Below are 19,369 nucleotides of genomic sequence, written 5' to 3'. Positions count from 1 at the left end.
CAGCTGAAAACCAACACCTCTGTGTGTGTGTGTGTGTGTGTGTTTAAAGATAAATCAGGAGCACTCAGAGAACTTTTATCATTATAGAAAAGCACCCTTGATGGATACCTTCATATTTCCCAGATTATTTACAGTTACTTCCTAGTGTAGAAAATTCTGGGAAACCACTTTAATATGTGGAATTGTATGCCTACTAAAACATATTAGTTATATAGTCATGCTTATTTTGGTTGAGATAAAAAGGTGGTAAAAAGAATAGGAATTTCTTTTTTGTTTTTACATTTTAAAAGGAAAATTTCAGATGTATATAAAAATAGATGAGCACTATGTCAGTCTCCCATGTAATCATTGCTCACCTTCAACAAATATCAACTCTTTCCAGTCTTTAGAAATTTAATTATATATATATTTGCTAAGATTTGCCAAGACAAGCATCTGTAAGGTCAAGGTACTAACATCAGAAGCATTTCTGAGCAAAGATGCTGCATGCAGTTGGTGGGTGGGTCCGACTGTGTTCAGCTGTTGTATAAGCTTGCAAAAATAGTATCATCTTGACTTTCATCTTTTGGTTGTTCAGAGGTAGCAAGCATATTTCTTTTTAACCCCTGGAAAAATGCCAAAATAATTTGTATTGTTATCTCCATCTTTGGCACCTTGATTCTAAGTAGTCTATGAATAAAATTAATGAGATGATATTCTGAGCCTATTAGAATTAGAAAGAAGGAAAAATCCTCATTTTTAATTTTTAACCTTTTTGAGTAGTACTTGATTGATACTTTAGAAACTACTAAGTCTGTTTTAGTGCTCTCTTCATCACCAGCACTACACTAAAATTGGAATGAATACAGAGAAAAGAAAGATTAGCATGGCCCTTGTGAAGGATGACATGTAAATTTGTGAAGTGTTCCATCTTTTTGGAGATTGAAATTGACTGAATTAATTTCATGCTACAAATGTGCCACAGTGTCTCCCACCATTTTGTATAATTATAATGTGTCAATTAAAAATTAATTTAAAAAGTCTTTTACTTTTCATCTGTTTTGGGATACATCTTACCAGAATCAGAACATTGAGTCAAACAGACTTGGGTTCAAATCTCAGCCAGCTTTAGGTAATACTTACCCTCTCCAAGTCTCAGTTTTTTCAGTTGTAAAATGGGATCTGGTTTGTTGTGCAAATTAAATAAAATAATTCATTTAACATCGATTATTTAAAAATACTGTTTAATTTTGTGATTAAATAGGAGTGTATCCTAAGTTCAAGGCCTAAATGAATTTGTACAGCTGGAATTGACAAGTATTGTTAACACCAGGCCACCTAGAAAGGAGAGCTAATCTTTGTTTTGTCATATCTGATTTTCTGACTGATATAAGATCTGAAGATGTAATGGATAATCTAAAGACAGAAAATGTTCTGTTATGTTTGAACAAATATTGTATTGAAACAAAGCATTGAAAAAAAATAATGCCTTAAAATTATTTCTTACCAAATACAGCAAACACTGGCCTGTTCTATTTTAACTGCACTATTGAGTGAATTCTCAAGTTCAAGTAAAACTAGCAACATTGGACTGAGTATGGAATTCCATGGTAACTGCAAGAGAGTATTTCAGGTATTAGCATTTTTGTTCTTGTGTTTTAATTATTGGATCGTTTTTGTTTGTTCCTAATAAATGAGAACATTTATGTAATTGAATGATTGCTGGTATCCAAGGATTTGTGTTGTGATTTCATAGAATATAATGAAGTGATAAGTTTGGGCAATGCAGTTGACAGTTTTAAAAATTACTTATTTAATTCTAGTCTTGAAACAAAACAGAAGATATGACTATAAAGATGCCTTATTTTGTTATTAACATGTTTATATATAAGTGATTCAATTGATAGGATTCTGCTGGTCTTAAAAATAGGACTGGCAGAATGCCAAAGAGGGCCATGTATTTAAAATGTTATTGCAGTGGTGTGGGCTCTTTGTCTCTCTAGTATGTATTGTTTGGCTCTGGAGTAAAGTTATGTGAAGGCATTGGCTTAAATCCTAGGGCTCTGCACTATAGCAACTGACTCCAGCTCTGCAGTAGTTGTCAAAGACTCCTCTCTATGGAGTAGCATTTATATTATAGTAAATGGTGTCACTTGAAAGCATACTCTAATGTAAAAATTCTGAGTAGTTCTCAAGATGGAAAATGTTCTTAAGGAAATAGTGTCTTCCAGTGGGAATTTTAAGGTTCTTATTTGTTTTATTTTGTGGTTCTAAAAGGGAATGCATTTTAAATATAAGTTTTAGATACAAAAATGCTTGTGATTTATTGATGATAGGAAGAAGACCTTCGTCAGATCTTCATGTTAACTGTTGAAGTTCTGCAGGAGTTCAGCAGGCGGGAAAACCTCAATGCGCAGATGTCTTCAGTATTTCAGCGTTACCTTGCACTCGCCAATCAAGTCTTGAGCTGGAACTTTCTTCCTCCAAATTATATCCTTTTAACAATTGAACAGTATTTTTTTGTGCTAATATTCATGGATAACTTAATTATAACTCAAAAATCATTTGTCTGCAGGTTTTATAAAATGTGTTGTTGAAAGAAAAGTTTATTTTTCTTTAAGAAATGAAGTTTAAATTTGTTTTATCATGCCACATTACAGTGGACTGCTTCGAAGATTTTAAATTCCATTTACTATTTTATAGAAGAGAGTAGAATATATGGAAGCATTTGGTGACTAATGGGGCTATTGCTAATTTAAGGAGGAGCAGTAATCCTTGACAATTAAAAGGGAAAAGGTGGTAAAAGCATTTTTATTAAGAAGCAGAACCATTTTCTCCCTGTATTTGATTATATTAAATTTTAAGTCTACTTTGGTTAACTTTATGGATATTATTCAAGTATAGACATAAGTTAGTAATATGTTTATTCTTCAAAGGCCTTACTAGTTTAAAAAGATGAATATTTCATATTTAGGAAATTATTTATAATATAAAATAAATTTAAATGTGTTATATGTACATACATCTGCATTTTAAAATCAGTTTCTAAAGTAGAAAAATTTCTATTTTAGAAAGCAGTTTCTTAAAGTTTATAATTTGCTATTCTAGAAAATCTGCTGCCTTTTGGTAGACTGAACAGTAATATATAATGGCTACCCATTTGTAGCATAATTCAGTCAGACAAATCTGGGTTTAAGCCTCAGCTGATATTAGGCAAATTATTGAAGCACTGAATCTTAGTTTTTCTCAATGTAAGATGAAGATGTGGATTGTTATATGGCTTAAATGAAATAGTACATTTAAAACATCCAGGATTAGCTACTGTTGAGATAGCATCTTGAATAAAATAATTCATCAGGTAACTAGCTATGTCATGATTCTCCTTGATCTAATACACTTTTATGTGGTATGGAAAATTAATGTAACTTGTTTTAGATTTATTTAATCAGGCCTTTCTTAGGGATCTGGGGCTGGGATTATGTTCAGGAGAAAAAGTCTGGTGATAAGCAAATAGATATTAAGTCATATCAGAGATTTTGGATGAAACTCATCTTTATTCTGTCAGAGCCAGGAGCTACTACATTCACGTACATAGAATTTTAACAAATTGTGAAAGCAAAACTGGGATTTGAAGGCATGTGGTGGGTCATAACCTTTTCTTTTATTTTCAAGTTACTGTATATATGTAGTAGAAAACTATGAAAGGTTGTATGGGGTAAAGTGTCTGTGACTTCTCACACAGAGTTACGGAAAGTCAATAGTGACTGCTTTGAGGGGTGAGGTTTACACTGAGTTTAATCACTTTCTCCTTTGTCCCTTATTCTTTCATCATTTTCCTCCTAATAACCAATTTTGTATTTTTAGTATGTTAACTTAATTCTTTTTAAGAGGCAAATATTTTCTTAGCCCTGTTTTTTTTTTTAATTCCTCTTTGAGTTTGCATTTTTATTTTTGCTCCAGATTATGTTTAGTTTTGTTTTTAAAAGTTAAGGCAGACTTTGGTTATAAGTTTAGGGATCATTGTAATGGTATCTTGAAGTTGGGGAGAGAGATAACACTCCCTGCTCTAGTTTTTTTTTGGAAAGAAAAAAGATTGAAAAATCTTGGGCAGATTTTAGAAGTATCAGGCTATAATGGAGCTATCAAAACATTAATATATATATGAAGGGAAATAAATGAAAGTTGTGTTGCATATAAAGTCCTTAGATAAAGCTTTGGAAAACCTGAAAATGGTAAGCACTATTGCAGTGTTACCAAAGAAGTAATTCCTTGTTTAAAGAAAGTTTATCTTGATCTTAAGAATGGTCTTCTACTGGCTTATGAGTGAGTGCTTATGTGACCATAAGTTCCATTTGTTGGCAAACTGCACTACAATCAAGTTTTCCTTCCTATGAGTGGACTGGCTTTAAGCATACGAGAAAGAACTTAACAATAGCTGCTGTTGCAGCAAATTAGGGAAAAATCATTATCAAGAAACCCAGTTTCGACTAATATCTAATTTTAGCAATTACCTGGCGATTACCCGTTTGATCATTAAGGAAAGTTGAATTTAGCTTTTGTGCCATGGAGAAGGATCTAAGATTGAAACTTAGAAAAAAAAATGGGTTCAGTTGATGATTTTTTACAAGGTGATTTCTCTTTTAGGGTAGACATGAGTACTAAGAAACCTTGTAAAATGTGTTTGTATATTTTATGTCAAATATATTTGATCATTTAGAATGGTATCATGTTAATTGGAACTGTTGTAAATTGTCTACTTAAATCTGTCCTCATAATTTTTTGTAATTGCTTTCTTTTTTGTATTCTTACTTTGATGTAATTTGAAGCATAAAGAATAATTCTGAGAACTTCCATTTTTGCCAGTTAACATTTTATTCTATTTATTAGTGTACACAAATGTACGTTTTATGTATATGTACATGTGTATTTAAATATACCTTTATTTTTTCTTTGAACCATTTGAGACCAATTGTAGACATTATGCCTATTTACCTGTGAATATTTCACTGTACATTTTTCTGTGATCAAGAATTTTAAAGGAGCCAGGTGCGGTGGCGCACACCTGTAATCCCAGCGCCTCAGGAGGCTGAGGCAGGAGGATCATGAGATCAATTCCAGCTTCAGCAACAGTGGGATGCTTAAGTAACTCAGTGAGACCCTGTCTCTAAATAAAATATAAAATAGGGCTGGGGATGTGGCTCAGTGGTTGAGTGCCCCTGAGTTCAATCCCCAGTGTGTGTACACACACACACACACACACACACACACACACACACTGAGTTTTAAAGGGGTTGGTGGTGTGGCTCAATAGCAGAGTGCATGCCTAGCAATTGTATGGTTCTGGATTTAATCCCCAGTACTTAACAACAACAACAAATTGTTTTGAAATTGGACTGTTTTTAAGAAGTTATGAGAATGTCTTGCAAGATTGTAGGTGCAGTTTTCAATACAAGAAGTTATAGCTTTGATAAAATACCATTATCTGCCTTACATTCTGTGTTCAATTTTTGTCATCTGTCAATATGCATTTGCCTAAAAATATATATTTGCCTATTCTGGACATTTTATGTATATAGGATCTCATAATTTATAGCCTTGATCATTGGCTTAATTTAGTGTAATGTTTCCAAGTTTGTATTGTATATTCTTATCATAGTATATAGCTTACTCTTAGACATAGTGTGCATCTTTAATTACTATTCTGTTCCTCTTTAGTAACACATAGTATTTCATTTTCTGGGAACCACTTTGTGTTTATTATTAATCAGTTGATGGGTAGTTGGGTTGTTTTCACTTTTTAACTATTAAGAATAATGTTGCTGCTGGGTTCATTTGAGTACCCTTCTATTCTCAGCTACTCAGAAAGATGAGGCAGGAGAATTGCTTGAGCCCAGAAGTTTCATGTCAACCTGGGCAATATGGGGAGACCCTGTTTCGTTAGCACACAAAAAGAATGCTGTTATGAGTATTTGTGTATGATTTTCATGTGAATTTATGTTTTTGTTTCTCCTATATGTACCAAGGAGTGGAATTGTTGGGTCATATGGTAATTCTGTGTGTAACCTTTTGAATAATGGCCAAGTTGTTTTTCAAGGTGGTAGTACTACATTCCCATTGCCATAGGCGTTATATAACATTACTAATTTCTCCACATCCTAACCAATTCTTTTTTTTAATATTTATTTTTCAATTGTAGTTGGACTCAATACCTTTATTTTATTTATTTATTTTTATATGGTGCTGAGGATCAAATCCAGGGCCTCTCACGTGCTAGGCAAGCGCTCTACCGCTGAGCCACAACCCCAGCTCCTAACCAATTCTTGTTACCTTTATTTTTGTTTATAGCTATCCTAGTTGGTGTGAAGGGGTAGCTCATTGTATTTTTGATTGCAATGCTCTAGTGATAAATGAGCTTGAGTATCCTTTCCTGTGGTTATTAATCATTCGTATATCTTTGGAGAAACATCTTTTCAGGCTCTTTGTTTACTTTTTAATTGATTTATTTGTATTTAAAAATATTGAGTTGCAAGAGTTCCTTTATAATCTAGATTTGTCTAGATATGTCTGTCAGCAGATGTGTGATTTTCAAATATTTTCCATTTTGTCAGTTGTCTTTTTTACTTTTTAATTGTATTTTTTGAAGCCCAGAAATTTTTAGTTTTACGTAATTTTTAAATTTGATGTCATATCTCAAAAACCATTGCTTTGTCCACAGTCACAAAGATTCATGTTTATGTTTTCTTCTGTGACAGACTTCTTACTTATGTCTTTGGTCCACTTTGAGTTAACTTTTATATGTGGTGTGAGGTATTAATTCAACTTCAGAGTGTCTCAGCAGATAACTGACTATTGAACAGAAAGATTAGAAGAGGGTGGGAGAGTAAGAAATACCTATGGTGCCATGTTGGTCGCTGTCTCTGTTAATATATGTAATACATGCATAAGTTAAGATGTAATTCAGTTGCTCTAACACTAATTTTTCAATTTGCAATGCAACCATTTGTATTTCAGGAGGTAATTATTTGAATCACTGATCTATGAGGTTAAATATGCATGTTCAACTTACCTTTATATGTAGGAATGGCATAGTATTTGTTGGTGAATAAAATAATCTGACTGTAGACCAGCATCTATGTTAGATTGATTAGAAGGAAATTTGAGAACTTAGCTAAAGATTTTGGAAATTTTTGATGGAGAAGCAGTGTGTAAGTGTGACTATAAAATGTCATTGGGAAAACTAGTTGAAGCTGACTTGGCCAGTGGAACTGGGATATGCAGAGAGATAGTAACAAAAGAATGTAAGGATTAAATATTTAGATATTAACATTTAAGGGCCTTAATGCTGTCATATTTAAATTTTGTTTTATGATATTAGACCAAGATTTATGTAGATACAAAATTTTACAAAAGAAATTATAGTTCTGTAGTAGAAGAAGCCATGTGTTGGCATGTGTTGCCAGGCTTTCAGCTGGGACATGCCGCCCAGTTGGGACATTTGGCATTGTTTGGAGACAAGTTTGCTTGCTGTAACTGGGAGAGTGCTATGGGCAATTAATGGATAGAGGCCAGGAATATTGCCGAACATGTCACAGTGTGCAGAAGAACCCTACAACATGCAGTTATTGGGTATGAAATGTAAATATTCATCCACACCAAAACTTATACAATAAGCAATATTTTTCATAATTTCAAAAAGTAGGAACAACCCTAATGTTCACTGACTAATAGATGGATAAACAAAATGCAGCAAACACATAAAATAGAATATTGTTTGTCAGTTAAAAGGAATGAAGGAAGTTCTGAAACATGAAACAATGTGGGTGAACTTTGAAAACATTGTAATGAGTAAAAGAAGCCATTCACAGAAGACCTCATGTTGTCTTACTGTATTTATATGAAAAGTTTAGAACAAGCAAATCAGAGGCAAATTAGTGGTTATATAGAATGGGGGGGGTAGTTGGGAGGACATAGGAGATGATTGCTAAAGCATAAAGAGCTGCTTTCTCAGGTGATGAAAATTTCTAAAATTAGATTTGTGGTTCTGAATACAGTAAACTATAAATATACAAAAGTTATATGCTTAGTGAGAAAATTGTGAATTATATCTTAGTGAAGCCTTTCAAATGATCTCTTCAGCCTTCCTTATCCTTCATGCTGCTTTGCAGGTCAGCTGCCTCCTGTCGGTGGAATTACATTATAGAGGAGGTTAAGGTTAGAGTTTTGGGAGTCATTCCTGTGATGAGAATATTGAAGCTAAAAAGGAGTGGGAGAGGTCATCCAAAAACAAGCAAAGAGGAGCAGTGTCGGGACCCTTGGTGCAGCAATAGTCAAAAAGCAAGAAGAATCGAAAGAGATGGAGAAGACCAGTTAACACAGTGGAGGGGAGAACCAGACAAGGAGAATTTGAGAAACAGATGAGAATTTCAAACAATAAAGGTGGTCAGTATCATCTGTTACCCAAGGGTAAATTGGAGGGTATTTGCAGTCTACATCTGATATTAGTTAGGTATAGTTGATCATAGGGAGATCTGTTTGTGTTAAGGGACAGGTGCAAAAGCCAAAGCCATACACTTCTGATTGAGTAGTGATTGTAATTAAGTAGAGAATGAAGTGTAGTTATTTCATAGAGCATCAGCTGTGATGGATTCAGGGAGTGGGAATTTGGCCAAGGGAAGGTTATGTTTTGTGGTTTAAGTGATCTATTTATTTCCCAAGGGGAGAAGTCAGGATTTAGGAAAGAAAATGTGATATTGTAGTATTACCAATGATGTGGGTATTGAGATAGGTCAAGCTTACTTGAGGTAGTGAGGAAGGTAAAAAGCAATGTGTTGATAGTTGTTGCCAACCTTGATGACCCATGTTCTTAAGGTAATTTGATCAACTTTGTCTAGTTGAAGTAGAGGAATGAAGTGTAGAAATCACTTGGGAGGAAATATCGGGGAATAAGAGTTCCTTTAGACTTCAGGCATAGTTGACTCTGCTGAACTTAACCTATATAACATTTCATAAACATTGTTTAATTTTATAGTTCTGTACTTGTTTGGTGTCCTCCATCCCTCTCCCCTTGCCTGTGATATGACCTGCACTACTCATAGTTACATAACCTGCTGTATCTCATTGTAATCACTGTAACTACCACAGATGAGAAGGTCGTTGGAGTATAAAAGGAAATGAAACTGCCATTTGGCAATTGAACTGCAGCTGATCAGAGGAAAGAGAAGGGAAGATCTTCTAAGGTGTTTGCTACTGCTAAAGCTGTGATATGCAGTTTCATTTTTTTTTTTTTACAAGCTCACAGACTTTTCACTTATTATTTTATATAGTTTAAAATAGTGGAGGAGCAGGGAAGAATCACTGAATGCTAGAAAAAAGTCTCCCTAATGAGCTTTAGTTACATATGACAGTAGAGTTTTTTGACATTTTTATACAAGCATGGAATATATCTTTAGGGTCCATCCCAGTCTTTTGGTTGTACATGATGTGGAGATACACTATGGTGTATTTCCTATATATGTACATAGGAAAGTTATGTCAGATTCATTCCCCTGTCTTTCCTACTCCCGTCCCTCTTCCTTCCCTTCATTTCCCTTGGTCTAATCCATTGAACTTCTTTTCTTCACTCCCTCACCCTTGTTGTGTGGTAGCATCCACATATCAGAGAAGAATATTCAATCTTTGTTGTTTTTTTTTTTCTTCTTTTTTCTTCGGATTGGCTTTTTTTCCACTTAGCATAGTAGTATCAAGATCCATCCATTTACCAGCATATATCATAAAGCCATTCTTTTTATGGCTGAGTAATATTCCATTATATATATATGCCTCATTTTCTTTATCCATTCATCTGCTGAAGGGCACTAGGTTGCTTTCATAGCTGAGCTATTGTGAATTGAACTGCTGTAAACATTGATGTGGCTGTGTCACTGTAGCATGTTGATTTTAACTCCTTTGGATATATACTGAGAAGTGCTATAACTGGGTCAAACTATGGTTCCATTCCTAGGTTTTGAGGAATCTCCATACTGCTTTCCAGAGTGGTTGCACCAATTTACAGTTTTATTAGCAACGTATGAATGAGTCACCCTTTTCTCCACATCCTTGCCAACATTTATTGTTACTTGTATTCTTGATTGTTGCCATTCTGAATGGAATGAGATGGAAACACAGTGTAGTTTTAATTTGCATTTCTCTAATTGCTAGAGATGTTGAACATTTTTAAATATATTTGTTAACCACAAATGTTTCTTCTTTTGTGAAGTGTCTGTTAGTTCATTTGCTCATTTATTCATTGTTATTTGGGTTTTGGGCATTAAGTTTTTGCTCTGAGGTACGGTGGCAAAGATTTTCTCCCATTCTGTAGGCTCTCTGTGTTCTTGATTGTTTCCTTTATTTGCTGTGAAAAAGCTTTTTTAGTTTTGAATTCATCCCATTTATTGATTCTTGATCTTACTTCTTGCACTTTTGGAGTCTTGTTGAGGAAGCTCCTAAGCCAGTAGAGTTAATGTAGCCCCTTTGAACTCTTAGTCTTAGATTCTACATTTTTTAAAAATATTTTTTTTTTAAGTTGTTGATGGACCTTTATTTTGTTCATTTATTTGTATGTGGTGCTGAGAATCAAATCCAGTGCCTCACACATGGAAATTAAGTGCTCTACTACCAAGCCACAACCCCAGCCCAAGATTCTGCATTTATAAAGTCTATTGAAGATTAGTAAATATTCTTCATTTTATATCATTTTTAACTTTACAGAGCAGATGAAGTCAGAATTGTCATGTACAGTAATCTTGATCAAGATTTTAAACTCTTATTAAAACAAGTAAACTAAAATGTGTATTTGAGGCATTATGTCTTATCTCTTATTAAAACCAGTGTTATTCTTAATTGATGATTCATATTCTAAAACTTGTGTTCAAGCCAGATAGTGGCATGACTATAATGCCAGCTATTCAGGAGGCTGAGGAGAGTATCACAAGTTCAAGGCCAGCCTGGGTAACTAGCAAGATCTTGTCTGAAAATAAAATAAAAAGCTTGGGATGTAGTTCCTCAGTGGAGTACTTTCCTAGCATGTTCAATCGCCTGTATCACCACCACCACAATAAACCCTTTTAGCATTGATATACAAAAGACCAACATAGAGATGACAAAATTTTGAGGCACAGGAAACTTAGCCTTGTCTCTTTTTAAAAAAAGAAAAGCATTGAGATATAATTACATAACATATAAGTCACATATTTAAAATGTATAGTTACTCTTTTAAGTTTATTCTTAAAAGAGTAACTATACATTTCTTCACCACAAATATTAGAAAATTAGTCATCACCCTAAAAAGAAACCATGCCTGCTTTAGCAATCATCCTCCCCTTTTCCTCATTCTCTTATCCATTCCCACCCATGTCAACCATTAGTCCACTTTTTATATATATAAATTTGCCTATTTTGGGCATTTTAATTAAATGGGAATAGACAATACATAGTTTTTGTCAGTTTTATCTTTCACTTGACATGTTTTCAGAGTTTATCCATGTGGTAACTTGTATATTTTATTTTATTCACAAATAATATTCTATTGGATGGATATAACATATTTTATTTTTTGTCTGTTTATCCATTGATGGGCATTTGAATTTTTCACTCTTTTTGAAGGTAGTGACCAGAATATAATAATGCTGCTGTGAAAGTTGATGCACAAGTTTTTGTATGGATATATATTTCATTTTGTTGGGTAAATACCTAGAATTACGGTTGGCTGGGTTGTATGGTAACTACACATTTATTATTTATCATTTGGAGCAAGTCCTTGGCTGTTTTTCATAATAGCGTACCATTTTATATTATCTTTGAAGTGTGTGAGAATTCCAGTTTCTGTCCTCACTAGTAGTTTATAACTACCCTACTGCGTATGAAGTGATATCTCATTGTGGCTTTTATTTGCATTACCTTTGTGGTAAGTGCTAATGAACTTCTTTTCATGTGGTTGTTGACTATTTATATATCTTTGGAGAACTGTGTATTTAGATTTTTTGTCCAGTTTCTAATTAGGTAGTTTTTCTTTTTGAAATAATTGAATTGTGATGCCCACAAGTTCCAGAGTCTGGGTAACATCAGGAAAAGCCAAGCTTTCCTAAGAATGTTTCAGCAAATGTTACATGGAACGTGGACATTTTGTAGATTCCATAGGCTCCTGGTACTTGCAGCAAAAATCCTGTCATAGCTGTGGGCAGGAAGTGAGAGAAGAGACAGAGAAGACATGGCTTTCAGAGAAGAGAATATAGAGGATACAAATAGTGCTTAGAATAAGTCAGTTTAAAGTTTGAGCTAAACAAGGTCCTGGAGCAGCTAGTTTGTTCCTGTTTCACTCAGTGCTTTCATAGATTTAAGCCAGGGCTGTTAATTTGCTTTGAGCCAGAAGTGAAAGTGCTGTTGTGACTTTTCTTATGGAGACTCACCATCTACTTCCAAATTTGCCAATGAGGGGACAGTTTTGAATATTCAATAGGAAAATGTTTCAATCTCCCCTCCTCCAAACTTGAGATGTCAGCCACTGAGTAAAAAGATCATAAGCTCTGGTATGCTATTTATGTTGTTGGTGGGAGGTGATTACAAGAATGATGCTATGATCGGTTTTGAAACCCTCTTTTGGATCAATTGGGAAAGTCAAACAGTGCATGAATTTTGTGGTTGGATTTTTGAAATTAGGTGAATTAATTTTTTGATTTTCCTTCAGAGGGAAAGTTTGCACCTTTGTTTTGCAAATTTCAAAACATCTGTGAAGTTGATTTTGAGAATGTGAATAATGAGCTTCTGTGGCATAGTTTTTCTGAGCTTCTGATCTTTCTTACACCACTTAGCAATATTCAGAAATTGAAAGGCAACTTATTTTCATGATGTATCTTTTCCTTCTTACTGGTGCTTCTGATAGTGGCAGTGCAATAGTCACCAGTGGCAAAGAAAGTTCCCTCTAGAGATTGGCCTGCCATGCCTTACACCATAGGGCATAAACACACCTTCTGTTTTTACTCTGTTAAGAATAGTTTCTTACTTGTCACACATGTGCTGCAAAGTTAAGTGCACAGGGTGCAGCCACTGAAATTAGGAATTGAAATGTCAAGAAATTAATGTTTTTTAGAAACTGAAATTGTTTTCTCTGAGGAAAAATGTATTATGTTTAAATCTTTAATATTAGTCATCTTAAGTATAATATTTAAGTGTGCTTTTCAGCTACTGTCTTCTGTTCTTTCCAGGCATAACTGAATTCTAACCACTGGAAATGATGTGAATCAATGTGTTAAATAAATGTTCTTTTTAAAAAAATCATTGCATTCAATTTTTAATGTCAAGAATAAGGGAGAGTGGGGTTGGGATTATGGCTCAGTGGTAGAGCACTTGCCTGGCAGGTGTGAGGCAGTGGGTTTGATTCTCAGTACCACATAAAAATAAATAAAATAAAATAAAATAAAAGTATTATGTCTGTTTACAACTGAAAAAAAATTTGAAAAAAAAGAATAATGGGGAGTGTTGGTTAGATAACTACTAACGATGCTCCTTCATTTTGCTACTTCTAGAAAGAGGATGGACTCTAAAAAGATTTTGATGAATGGAAAAAAATGAATTTATTTTAAAGTTCCTTATACTAGTTCTAGGTACAAGTCCCTTAGCAACTGTAAAACTTTGATGATGTCCAATTTATCTGTATTTTATTGTTTGTGCTTTTGGTGTCATATTTAAGATGGCTTTGCCTAATTAAAGTCACAAAGGTGTACTCTTATATTTTCTTCAAAGAGTTTTATGATTTTGACTCTTAAAACTTAAATTCAGGTCTGTCATTGTTTTTTAGTAAATTTTTATATTTGGCATAAAGTAGGTGTTCAAATTCTTTATTTTGTATATGAATATCCTGTTGTTCCAGTCTCATTTATTGAAAACAGTATTCTTTCCAAATTGAATTGTTTGGGCCCCCTTTTGGAAGTTTATTTAAGTATAAATGTTGAAGGTTTATTTATGCCTCTCAGTTCAATCCATTGGTCTGTGTCTATTTTATGCCAGTATCATCCTGTCTTTATTATTGTGACTGTGGTAAGTTTTGAAATTGAGAGTGTCAGCTTCATTCTTCTGTTTCAAGATTATTTTGTTTATGTTCCTTATATTTTCATATGAAATTCAGTTTATCAACTTATCAAAGTCTGCAAAAACCAAATCTGTACAATTTTGATAGGGATTACTTTGTGATTAGCTTGTTAAGATTTTTACAAGTGATCTTTGAACAGTTTTTATAGTTTAAAAAGAACTTTCATTAAATTTATTCATAAGTATTTTATCCTTAAGTCAATTATAAATGGATTTTTTTTTGGCGGGGGGCAGGCAGAACTGGGAATTGAACTTGGCCTCTCACTAAATTGAGTTTTTTTTAAATATATTTTTTAGTTGTAGATGGATATAATATCTTTTTTTTTTTTTTATTTTTATGTGGTGCTGAGAATCAAACCCAGTGCCTCACACATGTGAGGCAGGCAATCTACCATTGAGCTACAGCCCCAGCTCTGGAGTTGTTTTTTTTTTTTTTTTAAACTGTTGCTTCCATATTGTTAGTTGCAAGTAAATAGAAATGATTTTTTGTAGTTGATCTTGTGTCTGTTATCTTGCCGAATTCCTTTGTTAACTCTAGTGGCATGTTTAGGGTTCTTTTCTTTATTTTCTACATACATGATTATGTCATGTCATCTGTAAACCTTCCTCCCTCCCTCCCTCCCTCTCCCGCCTTTTGTACTGGGAATTGAACATTTAACCAGCTGTGCCACATCCCCAGCCCTTTTTATTTTTTATTTTGGGACGGGGTCTCACTAATTTGCTTATGGTCTCGCTAAGTTGCCAAGGCTGGCTTTGAACTTGAGATCCTCCTGTCTCAACTTACGCCATTGTGCCTAGCTATAAATCATTATTTCTTAAATGATTTCTATATGTAGGTTTCCTGTGTACAGAAGATGATTTATGAAAGCATCCATCCAACTAGGCCTGGGTTGTGCAAAGTCCATAGCTCTTGGGATCCTTTAGATGTTAAAATTACCCTTCACCTCAGTGAACTAATTTCTTTGGCCTTTGTGTACCCATCTCTGTTGAAAGGCAAAACTCTTCTGCTACTTACTTTATTTTAGATTATTGTCCATCAAAAGTGTCTTGTTCTGCGATTCTTTGTCTTAAATGATCTCATTCTAAAATAGGCTTTGAAGGTCCTGGATGGTCTTTATCTCTACTTCCTTTTAGATCTTTCCTCCATGCTCTTTCTGGTCACACTTACAGGCTAGGTTTTCTTCTGCCCTGGCACCTTTGCCCATGGTGTTTCTTTGCCTGGATAAATTTTCCCTGTCCTTGCCCCAGTCACCCACAACTCATACTTCAGCTGTGTACCCTGGACTAGATCAGCTTTCTTTGGCTGTGGCTTAATAGCATGTCATATGTGATTTCTTCTCATTTGGCTTACTCACTTCTTGGTTGCTATTTTCATTTGTTAGTTTATTTAAGTATTATTAAGTAATATCTGTTACCCATTTTACAAAGCTTTATGAAAGCATGGATTATGCTTTTACTCACTGAATTGTAAACGACTGCACAGATGTTTAACAAATAATCATTGAAGGAAGGCAGTTTAGAAGTGTTAGGACAGTTCTTGGATGTATGTTTATGTAGTAGTTCACCTGGTGCCCATAATGCTTATGAGTTTTGACAGTGGCAGTGGTAAATGACAGTATCATTTTGTAATAACAATGTTTGGCAGGTATGTTGGCTTTAGTAATATTTCTTTTTTTAGTTTGGTTATAATCATTCTTATTGGCATTCAATTTTTGTGGATATGATTTGGTTTTAGTTAAAGAAGATTTTTCTTTAATTTAACTCTTTAGTGGTAAGTTCATTGGATCATGGAATGGTAGTGGAAAACAGAAGCAGTCGTCTAAATTTGAGGTTTTCATTCAGGCCAAACTCAATCTTAGGAGGCAAGGCTTGAGAAAGTGTTTGAGTGAGGTAGTACTCATCTATTTTAAGAAATTTTTTGATTGCTGGGGCCAAGTGCTATGTATCTATCAGATTGGACTCATTGGTTCTTTGCTGTGCCAGAGAAATAGCAGTTTTTAATTTTTTGAAAAATTAATGATGAAAAAGGTTAAATATTTAAGAAAAGAAAGTGGACTTTCTCTTGCTCCTGAAGTAGTTTTAAAAAGAATATAGAAAGATGGAGAGATTAAAGTATTCATTGCTTTGGAAAAAATGGAAATTTTCAGACTGTCCACATTTGCTCAAGGATGATTTGTAGGTATTGTATGACTCATTTAATTTTTTTTTAACTGTCAGTCACCACCACAAAATATTTTTACTAAAGGTGTTAGTAAATAAACAAGAACTTATTTCATATATAAAGACCTGTGTTATTTCCAAAGATTACAGTTCTCCTCTTCAAAGTAAGATGTATGTACTTGTGGCACATGCATGTAATTCCATCTACTTGGGAACCTGATGCAGGAGGATTGGAATTTCATCCAGTCTGGGCAACTTAGCAAGACCCTGTCTCAAAATTAAAAAGAGAGGTGGGACTGGAGATATGGCCCAGTGGTAGAGCTCTTGCTGCCTAAAGCTCTGGGTTCAATCCCAATACCACTCAATAAAACAAACAAACAAAATCTCCTACTGATTATACTGTCTGTGTTGGAGAACTTGAGACCAAAGACTTAATAGGATTATCCAATGATAGTCAGTAGCAGGGTGCGATTAAGCTTGTGCTTCTGGCTATTGGCCTAGTGTGTGTTTGTTTCTGGTTATACACTTCTAGAATAGGATAGGCGGTACATAAGTGTATTTCTCAGAAGTTGGTGGGCTTTCCTAAATGGAAAATTTTAGAGCTAGAGCTAGATAGTGTCTTCGTGGAGAGGAAGCAGGGAACAGGGAGTTAATTCTTCACTGTTTTGTGGTACAGTAGAATTTGCATGTTGCTGTAACTGATTTTCCAGGGGATTAAGGTGGCACTGAGCTTAGAAGAATGGTTAGGTTTTAACACCTCAGAGCTGGATCCCTTGCTGGAACCCTGGCTAAGAAGAAACCATTGTATAACTCTTGGAAACCATTGTATAACTTAATGGTAGTGAAACATGGGAAAATAAAGATTGGATGTGTGTGACAAAATTTTAAAAAGATATAGAAGTAGGATTCTTAAAAGACAGAACAATTCTATTTGACTATCTTATTGGTGGAATTGTGGGTTTTTGTTGTTGTTGTTACAAAGGAATGAATTCTCTGATACAAAATACATATTAAATGAGTTAAGTCTTTGCTTTAGAAAAATGTATAAATGTATTTCTTGATCATAGCCCAAGAACTTTCTGAATTTACCCTTAATTTGAATTTTGGTAAACTGATAGCTGTTTAATCAATGCCAATATGTTGTGATATCTGATAAATCTGACTAAAGTATAATATTTGTAATAAAAGATTACTTATAATATTTCATTGTCAAGTTGCTCTTTTATTGGTGACATATTTGTTTTTAAAAGATAAAAATACGATATCCAGATATTATAGCATATTAAAGTAATGTCTATAAGCCAAGACTTATACAATTTTTTAAAAAATATATTTTTAATTGTAGATGGACACACCTTTATTTTAATTATTTATTTTTGTGTGATGCTAGGATTGACCTCAGTGCCTCACATGTGCTAGACAAGCATTGTACCACTGAGCCACAACCCCAGCCCAAGACTTATAAAACTTTTTAAAAGGAAACTATTGTTTTAGTAAAACTGTTATTTTAAAAATGAAATGATAACCTTTAAATAATTTTTGAAAATAGTGTTCTAAGAATTGAAGTGCTAAATTTTTTAATTCTGATGATAGTGGTTTTGTTTTTTAAAAAGTATTCTACATTAAAAATTACCTGGGATAAAAATGGTATTTTTATTGGTGTATTACAGTTGTATGTATCGATGGGAAGGAATGGTATTTTTGAGATTTCTAATGCTTGTATACAGGAATATTTGGGAATTCCAAGTTAAAAATAGAATTACCTTAGTTCTTTAAATTTGTTATATTCATTATTACTTTTTTTAAAAAAAACATAATACCATTATTTTGTTTGTTTAGTTTGTTTATGTGGTGCTGGTGATTGAACCCAGTGCCTCACACAATGCTAGGCAAGCTCTACAACTCATAATCCAAGCTCATTACATTGTTCTTTTTATTGTTTTAATGTTTAGCTTTTCATTTCAATGTCGCTATAAAAGTTATATTGTTTCTACATTTTTGTTATGAAAAAGTGGTGTTCTTAGTGGCACGCTATAGGCTGAGAAAAAGAAGGTGGTTAGGTCTGCAGGGTTGTTCAGTGTAGATTTTTTGGCAAAAATAAGTGCAGCCTCTACATGGTGCATTTCAAGTGTACTTTCTTAATAGAGAGGAAATGTCATGCCAGAAAAAATTCTTTCCAGATTTGGAGTTAAAGTGAAAAACAAAACTTACATGAACCTTAAAATAATTAAGAAGAAGAGTCTTTTCTGACACGTATCAGACATAAAATTCATAAATCTCCTCATGCTTTTGGTCATATGTAAGAAATTCAGATCTTAATAATCTATTCATCAGCTTTGTAAACAATTTTAAGCTTTCAGATTGGGCATTAAAGATAGTGTGTTTTAAAAACAGACCATGATCAGGAGAGCCTGAAGACAAGGTTTAAAGATGATGATTTTGAACAGGACTTTTAGGTGAGAAGTTGCAGTGAATTCCATTTCATATTTGGAAAAGCCTTCTCTCTGTCCCCCTTAATATGAATTTTCATAACTGGGATGCAGAAGTATTTGTGGATTATTTACTTTTTATAATTAATAAAAAAGGCAGAGAATTATATAAGAACCTACATTTTGGTTTAGTTTCCTTTAATAAATCTTTGTGTTCTTCTCTTACATACTTAAAAGCTTTGTTGCAATCCTTGCTGAATATCACTGGCAGGCTTAGAATGCGGGAGATCTCGTCAGTCACGTGGAATAAATTTTTCTGTATTTCTAAAAGTAGCAAAACCCATACATATTAGTTCCTTTGCTTTTGCCACCCCACTTCTCCTATACTTGAACTGACTGGAGCTTGGAGAGTTTAGCTTTCTCCTGTGGTTACAACACATGAAGTATTTGCCTTCTTACCCTGAAGCTTTGTGCTGTCTGCTAGTCACTAAAATGATGTGGGGTCTGCTCTGAAACCTGCCATTTTATTGTGATTGTGTGAACCCATTTGGTACATATCTGTAGTTCTGAGACCAGCCTGGATAAGACAATGAGGACCCATTTCATAAGTAAGTAAATAAATAAGTGAATGAAATCATGACACCTTTTATAAGCACATAGAATTTTAACTCAAAATTTTC

General features: G+C 33.8%; 1 protein-coding gene and 2 pseudogenes across 2 annotated transcripts in view; all 3 read left to right on the top strand.

Annotated features, from left to right (window-relative positions):
• The window catches only part of Xpo4 (exportin 4), a 123,164-nt gene that overhangs the window by 53,767 nt on the left and 50,028 nt on the right, over positions 1-19,369 (top strand). For both annotated transcript variants that reach the window (XM_076872092.1, XM_076872093.1), the window contains exons 5-6: positions 1,496-1,612; positions 2,316-2,469. In XM_076872092.1, coding sequence (XP_076728207.1) covers positions 1,496-1,612; positions 2,316-2,469 — 271 coding nt within the window. The remainder of the gene's footprint in view (positions 1-1,495; positions 1,613-2,315; positions 2,470-19,369) is intronic.
• Positions 803-916, top strand: LOC143411904 (U6 spliceosomal RNA; annotated as a pseudogene).
• LOC143411779 (peroxisome biogenesis factor 2-like) lies at positions 12,123-13,041 on the top strand (annotated as a pseudogene).

The sequence above is a fragment of the Callospermophilus lateralis genome, chromosome 12 (assembly GCF_048772815.1).
Source record: "Callospermophilus lateralis isolate mCalLat2 chromosome 12, mCalLat2.hap1, whole genome shotgun sequence".
Classification (NCBI taxonomy): domain Eukaryota; kingdom Metazoa; phylum Chordata; class Mammalia; order Rodentia; family Sciuridae; genus Callospermophilus; species Callospermophilus lateralis.
This window is presented reverse-complemented; position numbering and strand designations above follow the sequence as displayed.